Source organism: Rhinolophus sinicus, chromosome 8 (assembly GCF_057876585.1).
Source record: "Rhinolophus sinicus isolate RSI-liver-muscle chromosome 8, RSI-T2T, whole genome shotgun sequence".
NCBI lineage: Eukaryota > Metazoa > Chordata > Mammalia > Chiroptera > Rhinolophidae > Rhinolophus > Rhinolophus sinicus.
The window spans coordinates 79,466,567-79,484,395 of NC_142508.1; the positions used below are offsets into that span (position 1 = coordinate 79,466,567).

The 17,829-nt window shown below is 44.8% G+C and overlaps 1 protein-coding gene across 2 annotated transcripts in view; it reads left to right on the forward strand.

Annotated features, from left to right (window-relative positions):
• The first annotated feature begins 237 nt into the window (after nt 1–237).
• The window catches only part of NETO2 (neuropilin and tolloid like 2), a 39,679-nt gene continuing 22,087 nt past the window's right edge, over nt 238–17,829 (forward strand). The window contains exons 1-6 of one of the 2 annotated variants that reach the window (XM_074314950.2): nt 238–420; nt 9,626–9,682; nt 12,022–12,162; nt 12,777–13,025; nt 15,829–15,873; nt 15,957–16,084. In XM_074314950.2, coding sequence (XP_074171051.2) covers nt 387–420; nt 9,626–9,682; nt 12,022–12,162; nt 12,777–13,025; nt 15,829–15,873; nt 15,957–16,084 — 654 coding nt within the window. In that variant the 5' untranslated portion in view covers nt 238–386. The remainder of the gene's footprint in view (nt 421–9,625; nt 9,683–12,021; nt 12,163–12,776; nt 13,026–15,828; nt 15,874–15,956; nt 16,085–17,829) is intronic. The other variant, XM_074314951.2, reaches the window with a different exon arrangement.

A 17,829-nucleotide genomic window follows, 5' to 3' on the forward strand; every position in this document is an offset into this window, starting at 1 on the left:
GCACGCGGCGCTCGCGCTCCCCGCTTAAATGAGCCGGGGCTCCCGGCGCCCGCCACTTGAGCGGGGCCCGCGCCGCGGCCGCAGGCGGAGCGGCCCGCGCCCGTGCCGTCCCTCGCTTCTGCGCCGCTCGGCTCGGAGCCGGTCGATGGGCCGGAGCGCCGCGGGGCCGGAGGCGGCGCCCGTCGGGGGGCTCGGGCAGCGCGGCGGCCGCCGGGAGGCGCGGGGATGGCGGGCCGCAGCCCCTGAGCCCAGCCTGCAGGGAGGCAGGCTGGTGGCCGCGATGGGCGCCGAGCGGGACTGCCGCCGCGCCGGGCCGTGAGCTCCGCGCCGCCGCCGCCGCCTCGCCGCCGCCCGGGCCCCTCGCGAAGCGCCGGGCCGCCGGGAACATGGCCCTGGAGCAGCTCTGCTCGGTCCTCAAAGGTAAGCGCCCGGGGCCGCGGAGCACGGCGCCCCCTGCGGGCCGAGGCCGGCGCTTCCCGTCCCTGCCCGGCGCCCGGCGCGCCTTTGTTTGCGAGCGGAGCGCGGAGCTCCCGCGCCTGCTGACCGCCTGGCCCTCCCGGCGCCTTCCCGCAGCCCGTGGCGTGGCGGGCCGGCGTGCGGGGACGTGGGACAGACCCGGGGTCGGCGGCCGGGGGGCCCCCCGAGCTTGCCCGCGCGCCTCTGCCGTAGAATTCCGCGCATCGCTCTGCAAAGTTGTGGGGTTCGTGTCATTGGGTCCAAGGCCGGTGTTCGCCGACATGAGTGACAAAGTCAGTGCACGCAAACCAAAGCCCCTCCGAGGCGTCGCCGAACGGTTCTCGCAGAGCCCCACGGTGGCGGGCGGCGGAACGGCCTGCGCGCCGGGCCGGGTCCCACCTGCTGCGGTCGCGGAGGCTGCGGCACCACTGCGGGCGCCGCCACCCGGCTCGGCCCGGCGCTGCCCGGGACCTCGGCTCTGCCTGCCGCTGGCGTCTGTCCTCTGATTTGTCGTACCGGGAATTGGCACGGTCGGCTGGCCCGGAGCGCGGAGCGCCAAGACCCACTATCCATTGCTGCCTCGCGTTTTCCAGGGGGTGTTTTTTTAGATTAAAATGTATATACGTAGGTATTAAGACTGATACAAAGTTGCTGCTGAAACTCGCCTCTATAAATCCTTTTTCCAGTCGTCAGAGAAAAACAGCACCACCAGTAAAGGGCTTCCCTTATCCCCAAATGATTTAAATTGAAAATTGAATAGCTGTGTATTTGTAACATGAAATACTCTCTTTTTCTTTTTTTATCGTGGTGAAGGAGTTAAGGCGTTGTATTAGCAGTATCATGTAGAGCTTGTCGTGGTATCTTAGTGTGTGTACAGTGACAAATGGTATTTTTTCCTTAACTCCATACCAACACTTTCTTCAAATTTGTTTTATTAGCAAATTCAATATAATTTTGCGTTTAAATTTTAATTGGGCAAATATTCTACTCTCCAGATATTCCTAAATTCATAATTGAGATTTCAGTAATTTAGTTTAAAATGTTGAACTACCCAGCTGTATACTAATCTATACAGTTTGTGCTAAGGTAACCCGGGACTTTCTAGCTATTATTTCAGTCACCCCATAAATTCTTAGCGATTCCCTCATTATATTAAATTTTAAAACTCAAATTCATTCCGTAGTTTTTCCTGTCTGTAACTCGTAACTTTATGTAGCCATTCCTTGGAAATTGAGGTTTTGTTTTTCTCTTTCCAAATAAAACTGTGCACGGTAAGATTTCTTATAGGGCTCCTTCTGCGAATTTTCCTCGTCATTCTGGTTGCGATGTGTTTGTGTCACCATCATGACAGTCCGTGTGAGCAGCCCCCTGGGCAGAAATCCGGATATGCTGGAGAGCTAGCGGTACCTGCAGAACTTGAAGAAACAGCTGGGTGGGACAGAATCCCCCCCACTCGTGGAATGGGGAGGGTGCAGCTTTGCTGCCTTCGCCCTGCCGGTCGGTGCACACTGCCCTCTCTGGCCAGCGTGCTGAAGCATCGGGGCTGCACCTTTCCGGAAAGGATTCTGTGTTGACGGCTACGGTGAAAGCTACAGTGAAAACAACCGTAGTATCTGGCTTTGCTTTTTTTACTCCTACCCAACCTGCGCAATTTTGACATGCCAGCGTATTTTCAAAGTTCAGGCTGAATTGTTGTTGTAGGCTTACTAGTCAGAAAGCAAGCTATTTTTAAGTCTTCTAAAGTTTATGCGTATGTGCTTGTAAAGATGGGGGTGTAAATATTTGGGCTGGAAAGATTCAGGAAATTAACAGAAGTTGATTCTGAGAAGGGAATCTGTGAGACAGACAAGAGTGAAGGTTTGCATTTCACTGCACACCCATTGGTTTGACTTCATTTTTTTAACTAAATGCATGTATTTCCTATACAAAAATAGATATTTTTAAGTTAAAAAAAATTACCTTTGAAAAAATACCAGCTTTTCCCTGTGCTGCCATTCATTGTGTGCCCCAGGCATGAATAAGTATCTTGTAAGTGTCCTGTAGGGTGGATTGCTTCTGCACCAAAGAGGTTCGTATGCGAAGCATTTCTGTAACACTTGAATGAGCATGGATATTACCTACTAAAAGCCTTGTTCGGAATGTTATGGTCAGTTTCTACTAAAACAAATCAGCCATCATGAGTGCGTGAGCATTTAGATAGAAGGTAATTTTCTTTACGATGCCATTGATTCTTTTTGTTTTCCTTTCAGTAGTGAGAACGGAAGGACGACTCTACCAGGCTTTTTAAATCTTCCTTATATTGTTAAAACTAAATAATTCCCTTGAATTGTTTGTGATCACGCCAGGTCTTTAACATTTTACTTTCTCTGTCAAAGTTAAGCGTCCTGGTCACGTGAACTATAACATCAGGATTATAAACTGTTTTACTGTTTGTGTTCCTTCTTCATACTGGCTGCAGGGGAGTCCTATTAGAGTCAGTTATATTTAAATCTGATAAACTGGTGAAATTTTGGGTGTGATAAAGCATAGCTATCCCTTGGCACTGTATTTGAAAAATCTTATCTGAGACTGTGACAGATACAAACTCCTGTCCTTCATGTTTAAACCTCATCCAAGAAAATAAACTAGACAGAGGAAGTACAGTACTGAGAGGCTGTCCCTTTAATAGTGACCTTTTTAGCACAGCCTTGTTAAAACTTAACTTTTCGGCTTTCCCCCCAGGAGCTGGAGAAAATGTTTTAATACTGACAATTGAAAAGTCTGATTAAACAGTGGCTTTATCATAGTAAATTCTCAACTAGAATCCAGCTTATGTATATTTTGAAACCAAACTCACTCAGTCCTGTAATCCACACACATGTGCATTACAAAAGAAGTTCAGATCAAAGCCACTCCGGTCCTTGGTATAAGATAGAAAAAAGACTAAATAAAGTTCACGTCTAAAATTTTGAAACAGTAATCCAAGTACAGCTCTTGGTTACTACACTGTACCCATTCAGCATAATCTCCTATCATTTTTAAATCTATGTTCCTGCAGAATTGTTGATATAAAAAACAAAATGTGTCCCAAGGCACTTTTACCGTTTTTTGAGTTGGAAAGGAGAATCCTAAGAGGTGATCTAATCCAGTAGTTTCCAAACGTAACAACAGAACTCCCTCAAAGAAATCCTTACGAGGGGGTACTAAAAAAACAAAACAAGGAGCCACCCTGGTGGCTCAGGTGGTTAGAGCTCCATGCTCCTAACTCCGAAGGCTGCCAGTTCGATTCCCACATGGACCAGTGGGCTCTCAACCACAAGGTTGCCAGTTCAATTCCTCGAATCCCGCAAGGGATGGTGGGCAGCGCCCCCTGCAACTAAGATTGAACACGGCACCTTGAGCTGAGCTGCCACTGAGCTCCCGGATGGCTCAGTTGGTTGGAACGCATCCTCTCAACCACAAGGTTGCTGGTCCGACTCCCACAAGGGATGGTGGGCTGTGCCCCCTGCAACTAGCAACAGCAACTGGACCTGGAGCTGAGCTGTACCCCTCCACAACTAAGACTGAAAGGACAATAACTTGAAGCTGAACAGCACCCTCCACAACTAAGATTGAAAGGACAACAACTTGACTTGGGAAAAAAAAAGTCCTGGAAGTACACACTGTTCCCCAATAAAGTCCTGTTCCCCTTCCCCAATAAAATCTTAAAAAAAAAAAATAAAAAAAAAAGATAGATCAGAGCAAGGTTGCTCTAATTGGTGAGGGGCCTTGCCCTCTTAATTGCTCACCAGAGTGGCCCTGAAACATTGACACTTTTTTACATATTTGTCATATCACTTACAAAATTACAGCCTGTACTAATCTGAAAGTTCAAGTCTTCCTAGTCATAATGACATTAAAACATGTGCCTAGAGTAATACATTGGAAATTAGAGCACTTGTGAGTGAGAAGATATCAAATACTCTTCAAAATGTGACCTGGTCGTGCTAACATTTGATGGTTGTTGCTGCGGATCTAAGGAGGACGCCTGTAAAATTAGAGCTCAGGAGACTGCCATCCCTGGGGTGTGCGCTAACAAGGAGGTTGTCACATTGTGCCCGAAAGAGAAAGCACTTCTGTCTGCTGCAGTTACTTTCTTATAAACCTGATGGGCAGTGGGGTCAGCCTGTGAAGGCTGGATGCCCCCAAAGTTCACCAAGATCCGTCTTCTTGCTTAACTAGTAATTAAAGTTGAGTTTGATTAAATTTGGGTACTTTTTTGGGTACTTGGGAACGTAGTTTATCGAAAACAAGTTCCTGCAACCTAAAGAGTGTGGACTCTTACTGGAGCTCCATTCTGCCTTCATTAGAGACGAGGAAGGAGCAGTGTGACACATGTTGTCACATTCTGGCATCCCCTGAGAGACGTGACATACCTGTGTTTACCACGTAGATGCTTACAGCAGAAGGCTTCAAAAGGGGCACATTTAATTACTAACCAAGGTAAATGGAGCCAGAGGTGAATTGAGAAAAGTCGGAGTAGTGGCTGAGTATCTGGGGGGGAGGGGGAAGAATCAGGTATTTTTCTGTCCCCTGATTTATGCTGAAGTGAAAAGGATCTGGGTCACCTGTGTGGCTGCCGGTACCCGAGAGGCATGCCTGTTACTTTGTTAGTGCAGGGCTCCATTCTCTGTTCTGTGGCCCAACACATGGCGTGGGCCTGCCCCGTCACGTGACGTCATGGACTCATCCACGTGCTGTTGTGAACCAGGCAGTCTAGTCACTAGAGATGCATCCGAGAAGCAGGCAGACCAGGCGCCTCGTTCTAGTAGAAGAAAGTACCAGGTAACATAAGTAATAATTTAAATATTACCTACATAACAAAACAGGATGAAGGAGAAAGTGTTGAGCTGCTTGAGAAGTCGGAAAGGCCTCCCAAGACCCAGTGACAGGAAGGAATCAGCCATGCAGAGGAGTTATTGCAGCAGAAGCAGTAGCTGTCCCTAAGGCAAGAATTAGCTTGGTATGTTGAAGTCATGGGAAGAAAGAGGGCCTGGCCTGTGCAGCCATCCGTGGCTATTGGAAGGACACAGGGCTTGTCAGGTCCCAGATCACATAGGTCCTCTGAGGTCGCGGTAAGGAGTTTGGATTTGTCCTGAATGTAATGGGATTCTATCGGAAGATTGGTGAAAAGCTGTGATGTGATCTGATTTATGTTTTGAGAGGACCACTGGCTGCTGAGTACAGAACAGACTATAGACGACTGTGGCAGAAGCAGTCGGTTATCGCCCCAGACTCACTTTACACTTCAGGGTCTGTCTGAACTTTAGCTGAGCACACAGTCCCCCAAAGTAAAGACTAGATCTCCCAGCTTTCCTTTTAGGGTTAGGTGGCCATGTGACTAAGTCAGTCTGGTCACTTGGATTCGTGTGCCACTTTGGGAAGTTTTTTTTTTTTTTTTTTTTTTTTCAAAATGTTGATTTGGAGATCGTTGTAGATTCTGGGCAAGTGTTTTTAAAGGAAAGAGGAATGGCCTGTGTTGTTTCCTCCTTCTCCCCGACCCTAGTGCAGACATGGGAGCTGTAATGAAGGTCTGATGGCTGGCACTCCAGCATCCACACTGCCAGAAGATGACCTTGGAAACAAAAGTCGTACACAGCTGAACAATCTGGTAGAAAGAGGTTAGGCCCCTAGTAGTGAGGGACCAGGCCTTCCCCGAGCCCTTGGCTACCTACTGTACCACAGTTTTACTTGACAGAGAAATATACTCTATCTTGTTTAAACTATGAGTTTAGGTTTTCTGTTTCTCCTGCCAAACCTCCTGTTCACATTTTAGGAGCGTACAAGATCAGTGAAAGAAACAAAACCAGACAGAGAGAGCTGTTGAATAGTCACAGAAGGAAAGTCTGAATGCTATCACATAAAACGAGTCTGGAAAGAGTCCCTAGAAAAAGCAGGTGTTAAACAGTATGAAGGTAATTTTCTAGAAGCAAAGGGAGGTTGATGGCAAGTGCAGATTCTCGGAGACAAGAAGTATTGGGGGGGGGGGCAACATAAGACTAGGTAGTAGGGCGCTCCCCAGCATTTCCAGAACCAACTCCCCCACTTCTGCCATCCTCTGCCCCACCCCACACCCCACCCGTCCAACCCAAACTTGCCCCCACCATCACCAGGGGAGAAAACAGGCAGCCCCTGTGTAGCTTTGATTGCAGTGTCTTCCAGGGCTGGGCCCAGGGCCTGCAGCTTTAGCATCACGAGGGAATTTGTTCCAGTGCAAGTACCCAAGCCCTACCCCACACCTACCGGCTGAAAACCTTTGGAGGTGCCCCCCATGTGTGTTCTAATAGGCCCTAACGTGTGACAGCTCCTGTGCCAGGGACTCAGTTCCCAGACCTGGACGTGGAGTTCCCGGCACGGATGTGGCCTGTTGAAGCCTTGCTACCTCCATCCGACCAGATGGACCTTCCGGAAGTTGGGCCAGTGTCAGTTTCCTGTGTCCTGGCCAGCACTGGCCTGGGATTACACACACACGAAGCGCCACAGCTCTAACAAGTCCCAACGTTTGGCATTTAAGGGCTTTATTTTACTGTCCCATCTGGACTCTAACAAGCGACGGACCAAGACCCCATTGCGCAACTTGGAGGAAGCTGTTTCCTATGACACAGAGTTTAGGCTGATTGACAGTCACACTGTGCCCCTAATTGTTGTGTACGTTTGCCCGGTTCTTTATGGGGCCTTTTTATACCAAGTGGCACAGTTCACTCGGTTGATTAAGTTGCAGTTTTTTAAACTTGGGGGAAAGAAAATTGTGAGCAGCCTTCTAAATAAAGTAGAAAAGAATTGTAGGTTTATTTGGTCTTGTAATTTTATTTTTACTCTGTTTGTTCTAAGTTGTGTATTCTGTGCAGATTTTAAAAATTAGATATTTTACACAAGTGAAATTTTATTGGTCATTGTATTCTGTAATGTTCCTGGCACAATTTATCTTTCTGCCCTGATTTGCTGCTGTTCTCCTGGTTTCAGTTTGTTGATTTCTTACTTGCCCCATTTGCCTGGATTTGTGTTACTTGCTTATCTACTGTGAATTATAAACGTGAAAACTGGTCAGTTGTTACGCCTGGGATTCAGGAGGGAAGGTTCACCGAGCACGAAATGTTGGCCAGTGGCGTGTCCTCTGAATGGTGTACCTGGGGACATAGTGTCCCTAAGAAGATAAGTTGATACCAATGGATTGTCAGGTGTCTGGTATTACCCTGGGTTTTCATTTTGATCATAAATCTTCTTTAAAAATACATAGTTCAAGATTCCAGTCTTCTCACTCTGACCAGTGCAGACGTGGAGAGTCTGAAGGAAGGCTTGTTCTACGTAACGTGAGCTCCTCAGCACTACTAGCGACCAGAGAAAGGAAAGGGGCAGTTAAAGCTGCTGCAAGAAGACAGAGAGAGGAGACAGGTGGGGGATGGAGGAACCCAAAGATGAAGAAGAGGCTGATGATTCGTTTGTAAGATGAGAACAAGTGAACGGCGAGAGCTGTCTGCCCACTGGTGACCGGGTGGTAGCTAGTCAGTGGGTGCTGGTGGCTGAGCCGTGGCACCGCCGTCTCCCCGTCACTGACCTAGCTCCCGCCTCTCTGTGCCCCGTCGCCCTCACCCCTGACATCCTGTACGTCACCAATTGCAGTGGACTATGTGTGGGAAGCCAGTCACCGATGTCTCCTGCCACTGCCACCACCACTGGCCTGCTTTAGGTCCTTGCCATCTTTGCTTCCTAAGTGACCTCTCCTCCAGAAGAGTTTAGACTCCACACAACTGTCGGCATTATTGGTCTGAAACAAAGATGTGGTAATGTCGCTCTCTAGTTAAAACACTCCCGGTGGCTTCGCTTTATAGTCAGAGTCCAGACTCTTTAGCCTGGCGTCCAAACGTTTCACCTCAGCTCTCATCGTGTTTCATGCGCGTGCCGCTGGGTTTCCATGTCAGCTGTTTCTTCCTCCCTCTCCTGGATGGAAGCCCCGTGAGGTCCAACCAGATTACAACTCCGTTTTCTGCAGTCTTGCTCACTGTTCTCCGCTCCTCCAGCAGAGTGACCAGCTCCCTCCGTGCGTCCAGTACGTCCTCTAACCTGTCAGACTCCTCTTGCCCTTGTACTGGAGAGGCTCCCTGACGGGCGATGGACGCCGTAAGGATGGTGGTTTGTCCTCATGTCTGTCACGGATTTAGCAGCATGCCCAGCACACGGAAGATGCTGTTTGCGTCGTCTCATCTCATCTTCGCAACAACCTTCTGAGGCCGGTGCTATTTCCAACATCCCCAATTTGCAAATTAAGTAAACTGAGGTGAAAGGCCCATGGCTGGTACATGGCAAAACCGGAACCCCAGCCGAGATCCACCCAACTCGTACCGGCCATCCTCTTCCCTGTTCCGCTGTGTTCTCCTCCCACATCTGTGTCCAGGAGCCTGCTGTCCGGTGGGTACTCCGAGTGCCTACTGACTGACGAGCCTCGAAAGCTCCAGTGCACACAGGACGGCCAGGCTGCCAGTGTGACTTCCAGTGAAAGGAGGAATGGAAGACATCAGCGCACCAGTCATAGAAATAAGATGTTTAAGAGAACCTTCAAAGCAAAGTAATTCGAGATGTTGGTTAGGTCTTAGAAATATTCAACTTGGGGGTGGAAAAGCTTCATTTGCTGAATAAGCCGCTTTGGAACAGTAGACAGGACAGTACCGCTCCGCCCTGGAATACCCTGAAGACGTCTCTAGGACACTGCTGCCCCTTCCTCGGTCTTTATTAGGAATGTTCTTCAAAGTCAGCGCATGTGATTGACTTTTCACAGGCGTCATACATTGCAGAGCTAGCCAGACTCATGTCAGCTCCGTGAGATGGAGTACACTAAATACAGGAATAATGGGGTCGGCAAAATCTATTGCAAAAAAAAGCATGTTTTTTGATCCATCATAAATTGAAAAATACTTTAAATGCCAAGCACTGTTAGGGCTTGTAGAGTATCAATCGTGTTTTTTCTTGGGTTGTCTTAAGTGTCAAGCAGTTAATCAGAATGTAACATTTAATCCTTAAAAGTCTTGGGAGTGAATGAATGTTAGTAAGAAATAGTGGCCGTGGTTGTCTTCTTTGTCATCTGATTTTCCTTGTGAACTTAATACAATGGATCACAGTCTCCGTTTTTTAACTTCCTTCTCTGTTATTTCTCCAGTGTTGTTAATAACCATCCTGGTGGTGGAGGGGATCGCCGTGGCCCAGAAGACCCAAGGTAACATACTTACAGCGACAACCACCACGTGCTCAGGGTGCGGGGGGGGGGGGGGGCTTCTTTGAAAGGACTAACTTTTGAGGGTGATTTCCGTAATCCCCTGACCTACAGCTTTCTGTCAGCCCGTCAGCCTCAGTTTAACTGGGTTTAGCTGCAGTTAATGGGAGTAAATCGTCGCCATAAAACAGTCTTGCCCTGATAAATTTTAAGTGTTGGCATCACCAGGCGCTCCGAGCACACACACACTATGGATTCTGTCCAGAAATTTAACGAGACTCATGCCTTATCACTAAGCAAAACTGAAAATCCATTTTTCCAGTGTAGACAAATGAAACATTTCCGTCTGTACCTTCTTCGGAATCCTCTGGACCTGTTCTGTTGTCCTTGTGTATGAAAGAATAGCTGGTGTGATTTTTGAACCAGGTTTCCATGTCGGAGGTTAGTACGTTGCCTATATAACCTGATTTATTTTTCCTTTCCATCCAAGCTAAACATCCACATGACAAAAGTCCAAGCATTCTAACAAGTGAATCGGGAAGGTCAGCCGCTCCCATCCTACCGGACCCCTTTTCCTGCCCCCTGAGACCACCACTCTCAGCTGGGCCCTTCAGTGTTTCCCTGCATATTTCTAAACAACATGCTTTCTGTTGCTTCTTCACTACTTCAGCTTTAAGTATCAGATAATGGTTTCCCGCTGTGGAGATGAGTTTTAGCTCTTCCGTGCACGTCCTCGCCACCCTGAACTATGTCGAATGTTCTCTTCCTTCCCGTGGGCTCCCCGCAGTTGAGTATAATGACGGCGGGATTCTGGTTACATCGTATTCAGGATTGACTTCAGGTCACTCCCTGGGCTTTTTCAATACGAACTGCTGTCTTTCAGCTTAGGAAGTTCTTCTTTCCCTTTTTCGTTTCCTTCCCTCTGCTGTTGTCCTGTGAGAGCCTCGGTGAGCACCACCCATGACTGACATGGATATATTCCAGAAAAACCGTCGTTAGAACGACAGGCAGTAGGCCAGCGCTGGCCGAGGGCCGCCGTTTGCAAACCTCTGCTCTCAACTTTCCACTAATATTTTCACTTCTGTTTTTAGAAGCTTTTTTGTTTTTGGGGGGGATTTTTTAAGTGTCCTTGCCTCACACTCTTGTTTTATGGAAATACTCTCTTTTTCTCTGAGGAGACTTAAATGATGCTGTTGTTTAGTGTTACTGTTACTGAGTGTTTGGAAAAACATTTTTCTTGCCTAACTCTGTTTCCTCAAGTTGCTTTTTTTGGTTGGTTTTTCTCTGTTTTTCACAGTAGAGACTTTCCTCAAATGTCTGGTGACCTTTGAATTTTGAATATCTGCTCATATTTACGAGGCAAGCTCTAAAATCTGACCACTCACTGTCTGCAAGTATAGGGGGGCTGCTTACTGCAGCCCCCACTGTCGAGTGACCCGCCACTGGGGAAGCCCTTTGTCACCATTGTCGTGTCTTTTTCTTTGGGTTCATTAGACTCCCCAGAGAAGAAGCTTCCCATTTCCTGCTTAGAGACTCCACATCTGACCAAGAGCCCTGGGGTCGGGGGCGAGGGGTGGGGGGCTGCAGAGGACTGTCATTCAGGACGGTCACAGTCACCTGGCCGCCCTGTTCTCAGGCTGGCATTTTCACCCTCACTTGTACCTGGGGTCCTCTCGTCCAGTAACTCTGTCTTCTCCAAAGAAATAATCGCATTTCTGATGTGGTGGTAGGAAGCAGGGTATTAGAAATGAAACGGATGCTGAACTGACTGAACCAAGCCTCGTATTTCTAAGAAGCTCAGTTTCACTGCCGTCAGCGCCCCGTCCCCCACTTGCAGACAGGCAGTGCTGCGGGGTGTGATGGCGGCGTTGTAGTGGGATTGGAGCTCTCTGCTTCCGTACTTAGAGGTTGTGCCGCCTGCCCTCCAAGGAGAACTCCTGTACTGTGTCAGTGGCCTTTGAGGACGGAGCAGAGCCAAATGCACTGACGGTCTGTGATCTTGAATTAACATGCCTTTGTAACCTTGGAGTCTTCTCTGACTTGGTGTTCAACTAAATATAGCAGGGTCAGACCAGAGGTGAACCCCTGGGATCCTGCTAATTCTGTGTCTGAACTGAGTTTTACGGAGTTTGTGTGATTCATCAGACTCTCACATATGCTTTTGCCCTGTAAAGGCCACGCATGTCCTCTCCCTGCTGGCTTATCTGGCGGACTTGCCCCCAGTAGCACATTCTTCCAATCACGACGTAGTCTCACTTTTCTCTCTCTTCTGCTGGACTCAGTTTGGTGTGTTACATTTGGCAATGCTGTAACTAATGTTTTAAATGCTGTTTTCCCCTAAGATGGACAAAATATTGGAATCAAGCACATTCCTGCAACCCACTGTGGTATTTGGGTTCGAACCAGCAATGGGGGTCATTTCGCTTCACCTAATTATCCTGACTCGTACCCACCGAACAAAGAGTGTATCTACGTTTTGGAAGGTATTTGACCAATTTCTATCTTTTATTGAACGAATTTTTACTTTATTGTAAAACCAAATGCATTGGTGAAATGCCTTATTTAAACCAATTTGAACAAAATTAAACATGTATATGAGTTAAACTCTAGTAATTATAAATATTTCTGAATATTGAACCCATTAACAAGGTAATAGTTGAAATACTATAGGAATTTTGAATCTTCTAAAACATGCTTTGCCTAGATACACCAGTATATATGAGAAATTTCTCTGATAAGAAACATAAACTAACAGGCATCTCTTAGTTCAGACTTTATGAAATTTCATGTTGGTTCCAACTAAATTTCATGTTAGTCGTTCCTTCTATTTGTTCTATTTTTCTGTTCATCGTGGTACATTGTATCTCATGAACCAAGCATTAGCCTCTCGACCCTAATATTAATCAGTTAAGTATTAATACATTGAGCTAATTTCATAAATGCATAGGCCAAGGGGAGAGATTACTGTAGCTCCACAGAGTGGCTTTCTTGTTGCTGTAACACTGATTACAAATCATATGCATGGCATCCTTGTCTGTGGAGCTGTCGTGCCTCGTCTGCCTCCTGTCGCCCTGATTCGCTTACTCTTATCTTCCAGCTTCTCCGCGTCAAAGAATAGAGTTGTCCTTTGATGAGCATTTTTATATAGAGCCATCGTTTGAATGTCGGTTTGATCACTTGGAAGTTCGAGATGGGCCCTTTGGCTTCTCTCCGCTCATAGAGCGGTTCTGTGGCGTGAAAAGCCCTCCGTTAATTAGGTCGACAGGGAGGTTCATGTGGATCAAGTTCAGCTCCGATGAAGAACTTGAAGGGCTGGGGTTTCGGGCAAAATACTCATTTATTCCAGGTAATGAAATGATCATTTCAGTGGTTGGGCATCTCTCCGGTTTTACGATCTTAAGGCTAGAAAAGAGCTCATCGAGTCCAGTCAGTCCTTTAGGAAATGTAGAGCCTTGTCCTGTGAAAGCATGTGCATCCCTCACCCTGCCTCCTAAGACTCCTGGCAACCACTGATCTTTTACTGTCTCCAGTTTTGCCTTTTCCAGAATGTCATACAGTTGGAATCATACAGTATGTCGCCGTTTCAGATTAGCTTCTTTCACTTAGTCATGTGCATTTAAGGTTCCTCCATGTCTTTTCATGGCTTGTAACTCATTTCTTTTTAACACTGAATAAAATCCCATTGTCTGGATGGACCACAGTTTGTCCATTCTGTTGAAGGATGTCTTGGCTGCTTCCAGGTTTTAGCAATTATGAATAAACCTGATATACGCATTATATGCAGGTTTTTGTGTAGAGAAGTTTATCACTCATTAGGGTAAATAGTCAAGGAGCACAACTACTGGATCATATTAGAATTTGTTTTTAATTTTTGTATAATTGGATGGTGGTGATGGTTATACAACACTGTGAATATATGTAATGCCACTGAGTTGTACACTTAAACATGGTTAAAAAGATAAATATTATGTTAATAGATATTTTTCTCCAATACAAATAAATTTTAAACAATTATAAACAGGTGTCTAAAGGAAATTTAATTTGAAAGTTTAGATAGGACCTATATATACCAAATTGCCAGATTCACTAATCTAAAATGTCTCAGAATCTTTAATTAGACTGTAAGACCTATTTTAATGTGCACTTTGCTGTATGTAACTGGGTGCTCGGTTCTTGTTAAAATTGTTTTTAATTCCAGATATTTTGTCATGGTTATTAAATTACATATTGAAAAAGTAGGGGGGAAATTTTTAGCTCAATTTAGAAAACATCCCAGAACTGTTCTTTTTTAACTTAATAAACCGAACCCATCTAAGGTGGGGCAGTGACATGGCAGCTCTTTTGCAGAGAAATGTCAGAGATATTTAGACCTTAAACAGCACTAGAGTAAACGTCCTAAGAGCCATCTGGCAACGTTCTTCACCTGCAGGTGAGAGTTGCAGGACATTGTTGTCACTGCATTAAAACTCCCGGAATTCTCCCTGTTACTTCCAGGAAGCAGCAATCCATTAAGAGCCTCTGCTCAACAAACATCACCAGGAACTTAGACAATTTCATGTAAACGATACTACTTTCTCGTCACTGTTAGTAGGCTTCACCCAGATTTACCAGTCCCTACACAAAATTTACTTTATATATTTGACTTTAGATAACTAGACACAGCCATAATTTTGCTAATTATGCATTGCCTATTTATTTTGACACGTGGTTTTTTTGTTTTCTTTTAGTGATAAAATTGTGGAATCCTCACCCACGTTTTCATACAACATGGAAGAGTAGGAAAAACTGCCTAGAGAATTGGAATCTAGCCCCAGCTTAGCTATTGTATGATCTAAGAAAATACAATCTCTCTCTGATTCAGTTTCCTCATTTGTAAAATGGAATATCACATAACCCTCCGGACATTCTTGCCATTAGCTTAATACTAAACGTGATTTATATAAAAACTCTGAAGTACTATGAAATGCAAATGTAAGGTAATATAGTCCAGAAACTAAGCATTTTATTATAATTTGTCTATAATTTAAGTATAAGCCATATAAAGTGCTCATGATACAACTAATAGAGGAAAAAGTTACTTTTATTCAAAATAAGAAATCTTTACATATAAAGTTGTCTGGTTTTGTTTTTCAATGTTTAAAAACATTCAAATAATTAAGAGCATTGTTTTTGATGTCTATTTTCTCTTTCAGGTAATTACACTTGTTTGCAAAACTCTGATTCTTATATAATATTTTATAAGGTCTTTTTGATGTTAAGTACCAGTTACTTCAGTTAGTTGATTTAGTTCATAAAACAATCAAGCACTGACCAATTTAATTAGATCAGCTATCTTAATATAAACTATTGGTTCTCAGTCTTCTATGAACTACTTCATAGGGCAGGCTATCCTGTATGTCACCTGTCATCTTTCTTTGCCCTGGTATTGTGAAAAAGCAGCTCACTGGCTACTACTTTTTGTGGTAAATTACACATAACATAAAATTCATCATTTTAACCCTTTTTAAGAGTATGAGTCAGTGGCATTAAGTCCATCGACAGTGCTGTGTGACCATCACCACTGTCCACCTCCAGGACTTGGTGGGCATCCTGAGCTGAAGCCCCATTAGACACGAACTCCCCCTTCCTACTCCCTCCAGCCCCTGGTACTTACGGCCTCTGAATTTGACCACTCCAGGTCCCTCGCGTAGTGGAATCACAGTATTTGTCCTTTAGTGTCTAGCTTATTTCACTTAGCCTCATGTTTCTGGTTCATCCATGTTGTCGCACATGTTAGAATTTCCTTCCCTTTAAGGCTGAGTTGAGTAATATTCCATTGTATTGTACAGGCCACATTTTGTTTATCCATTCGTCCGTCAGTAAACTAGCTACTGCTTTAACAGAGTTATGAGTTGCCAGGCAGCATGTAAGTTAGTAAGTTATTCATGATGGGATCAAGAGTATAAACATGATCATTTTAAAAACCTGGATCCTATGAGTGAGCACCTGCGTATGCTCGTAAATAACCAGTGGTTTGTAGTCTACACCAGTGAAAGCTTCTCCTGTGTTGTTGCTAAATGTAGCCGTAGACATAACTTAAGAGGTTAAGCCTTAAAGTAACTCCAGAGTATCTCAAAATGCCAATAACTTTCTTCTTTTTCCTGTTACAGATCCAGACTTTACTTACCTAGGAGGTATTTTAAATCCTATCCCAGGTTTAGTATATTACCTATTTTTCCTCATGGCGTTTTGGGTCAGTCTTGTTTTTCTTTGAACATCATTCCTCTATTCTTTCTAGATTGCCAGTTTGAGCTCTCGGGAGCTGATGGAATAGTGCGTTCCAGTCAGGTGGAACAAGAAGAAAAAACCAAGCCCGGCCAAGCAGTTGATTGCATATGGACAATCAAAGCTACTCCAAAAGCTAAGGTATAATTATGTATTGAGTCATTTCAGAGAATATAAGACGTGATCTGCATGGTGTGTTATTTTGGTTTATACAGATATTTACTGATTATATAAGCTTTATATAATTTACAACTTTATAAAATTTATTTCTTTCACTTGATTGGGTACCTCCTAAGATCTCAGCATTGTGATAGTTAAATAAGCTACAATGTAAATTTCAGGAGCGTCACACAAACATTAAGATTTTTTTTTAAGATTTTTATTTTAAGAAAGTTGAGATTCTTAAAATCTGTGAATTCCTCATTGAAGAGTATAGGATTGATCCTTGTGATCATAGATTCATGAAAAGGGTTTTATGAGGAGGAAGAATAGGTCACAAGAAGTTAAAGTGCTTTGTCACAGATCTCAGTTGGTGACAGCAGTGTCAAAACCAAAACACCAGTATATTAAGTCTTAGGTCTGTGCTCTCGCTGTGCTGTCCTCTGCTGGTCGTAGAACTTTAACTCTCACAGATTGAGATTCATCGCTACTTCTGCTTTTTGCTCTTAATTTACTTATAGGAATAGCAACAGAGAAAATTATATTTAACGTGTATGCATGTAAACAGAAAAGAGAGAATAAGGGTGGGAGAACAACCCTTAAAGGATTATGAATAGCCAATTTACTACTGTGGTAATGTGATGGATTAGGTAACCTGAAAGCCCACCTGTTACGAAACACCTGGAAACATTGGATAAAATATAACATACCATTTTAGAAACATAGGTGGGCTCCAGAAAAAGGAGGTAATTCATATGAAATAGAAATGAAGAGAAAAACTATAACTTAGAGCCATAAACTGAAAACTGAAATGGGTGGCCCAGTGTTCCCTGCGGTCTCAGTGACTGATAACTCGGGTAGACTTGGTAGGGACGTGGATGAACAGCCACACTGAGACCGAAACAGAAAGGCCAGGGGCTCGTGAGCTCTGTGGGATCTGTCACATAAAGCTGGGACCCTCAAAGGGAGATGATTGCTGCGAGTGGTAGATTAGAAAAACATGCTCCACTAGCACAGGTTGGTAACGAAGAAGCTTATCTTTCTGGGCTCAGTGTCAGGATGGGGTTAAGTCAGGGGTCTCCCCTCAAACTTCATACCTAGAAACCTGTCTTTATTAGAGTTTGGGATATGAATTTACATTGCATGCTCAATCCAGGAACCACTTAGCCCAAAAATTAATAAGATGGTCCCTGGGCTCATAAAACTTTTGAGGCAGCTGGCAAGACCAAACACAGAATAGCCATGCAGGCTACAGGCTTGCCACAGAGAAAGCAGGTGAGCTCACAAGTCAAAATTAGAATGCATATAAACAAATAACCCATCACAACTGACAGCGGACATGACAAACAAGGAGTGTATTAGATCCTTAAGAACTTAAGTGTTTTAAATAGCCTACGAGAAGGAATAAAAAAGATGAGGAAGAAAAATGACAAGGTACACTTGCAAAATAACCAAATAGAACTTCTACAAGTAAAAAGTATAATTATTGAGCAATAAATATGAGAAAATTACCCAGAATGTACCTTGGGGTGGGGAAAGGGGCATTGGAGAGTAGCAGTTTAAGAAAATTTTTAAGAACTGACAAAAAGCATGACACACGGTGAGACTCCCAGAGGAAGAAAAAAAATGTGTTAATTGACACCCAGCTCCATTAGGCACCACAGACAGTAAGAACATCTTTAAAACAACTAGAGAGAAAAGAGAGATTGCCTATAAAGAAGGACATC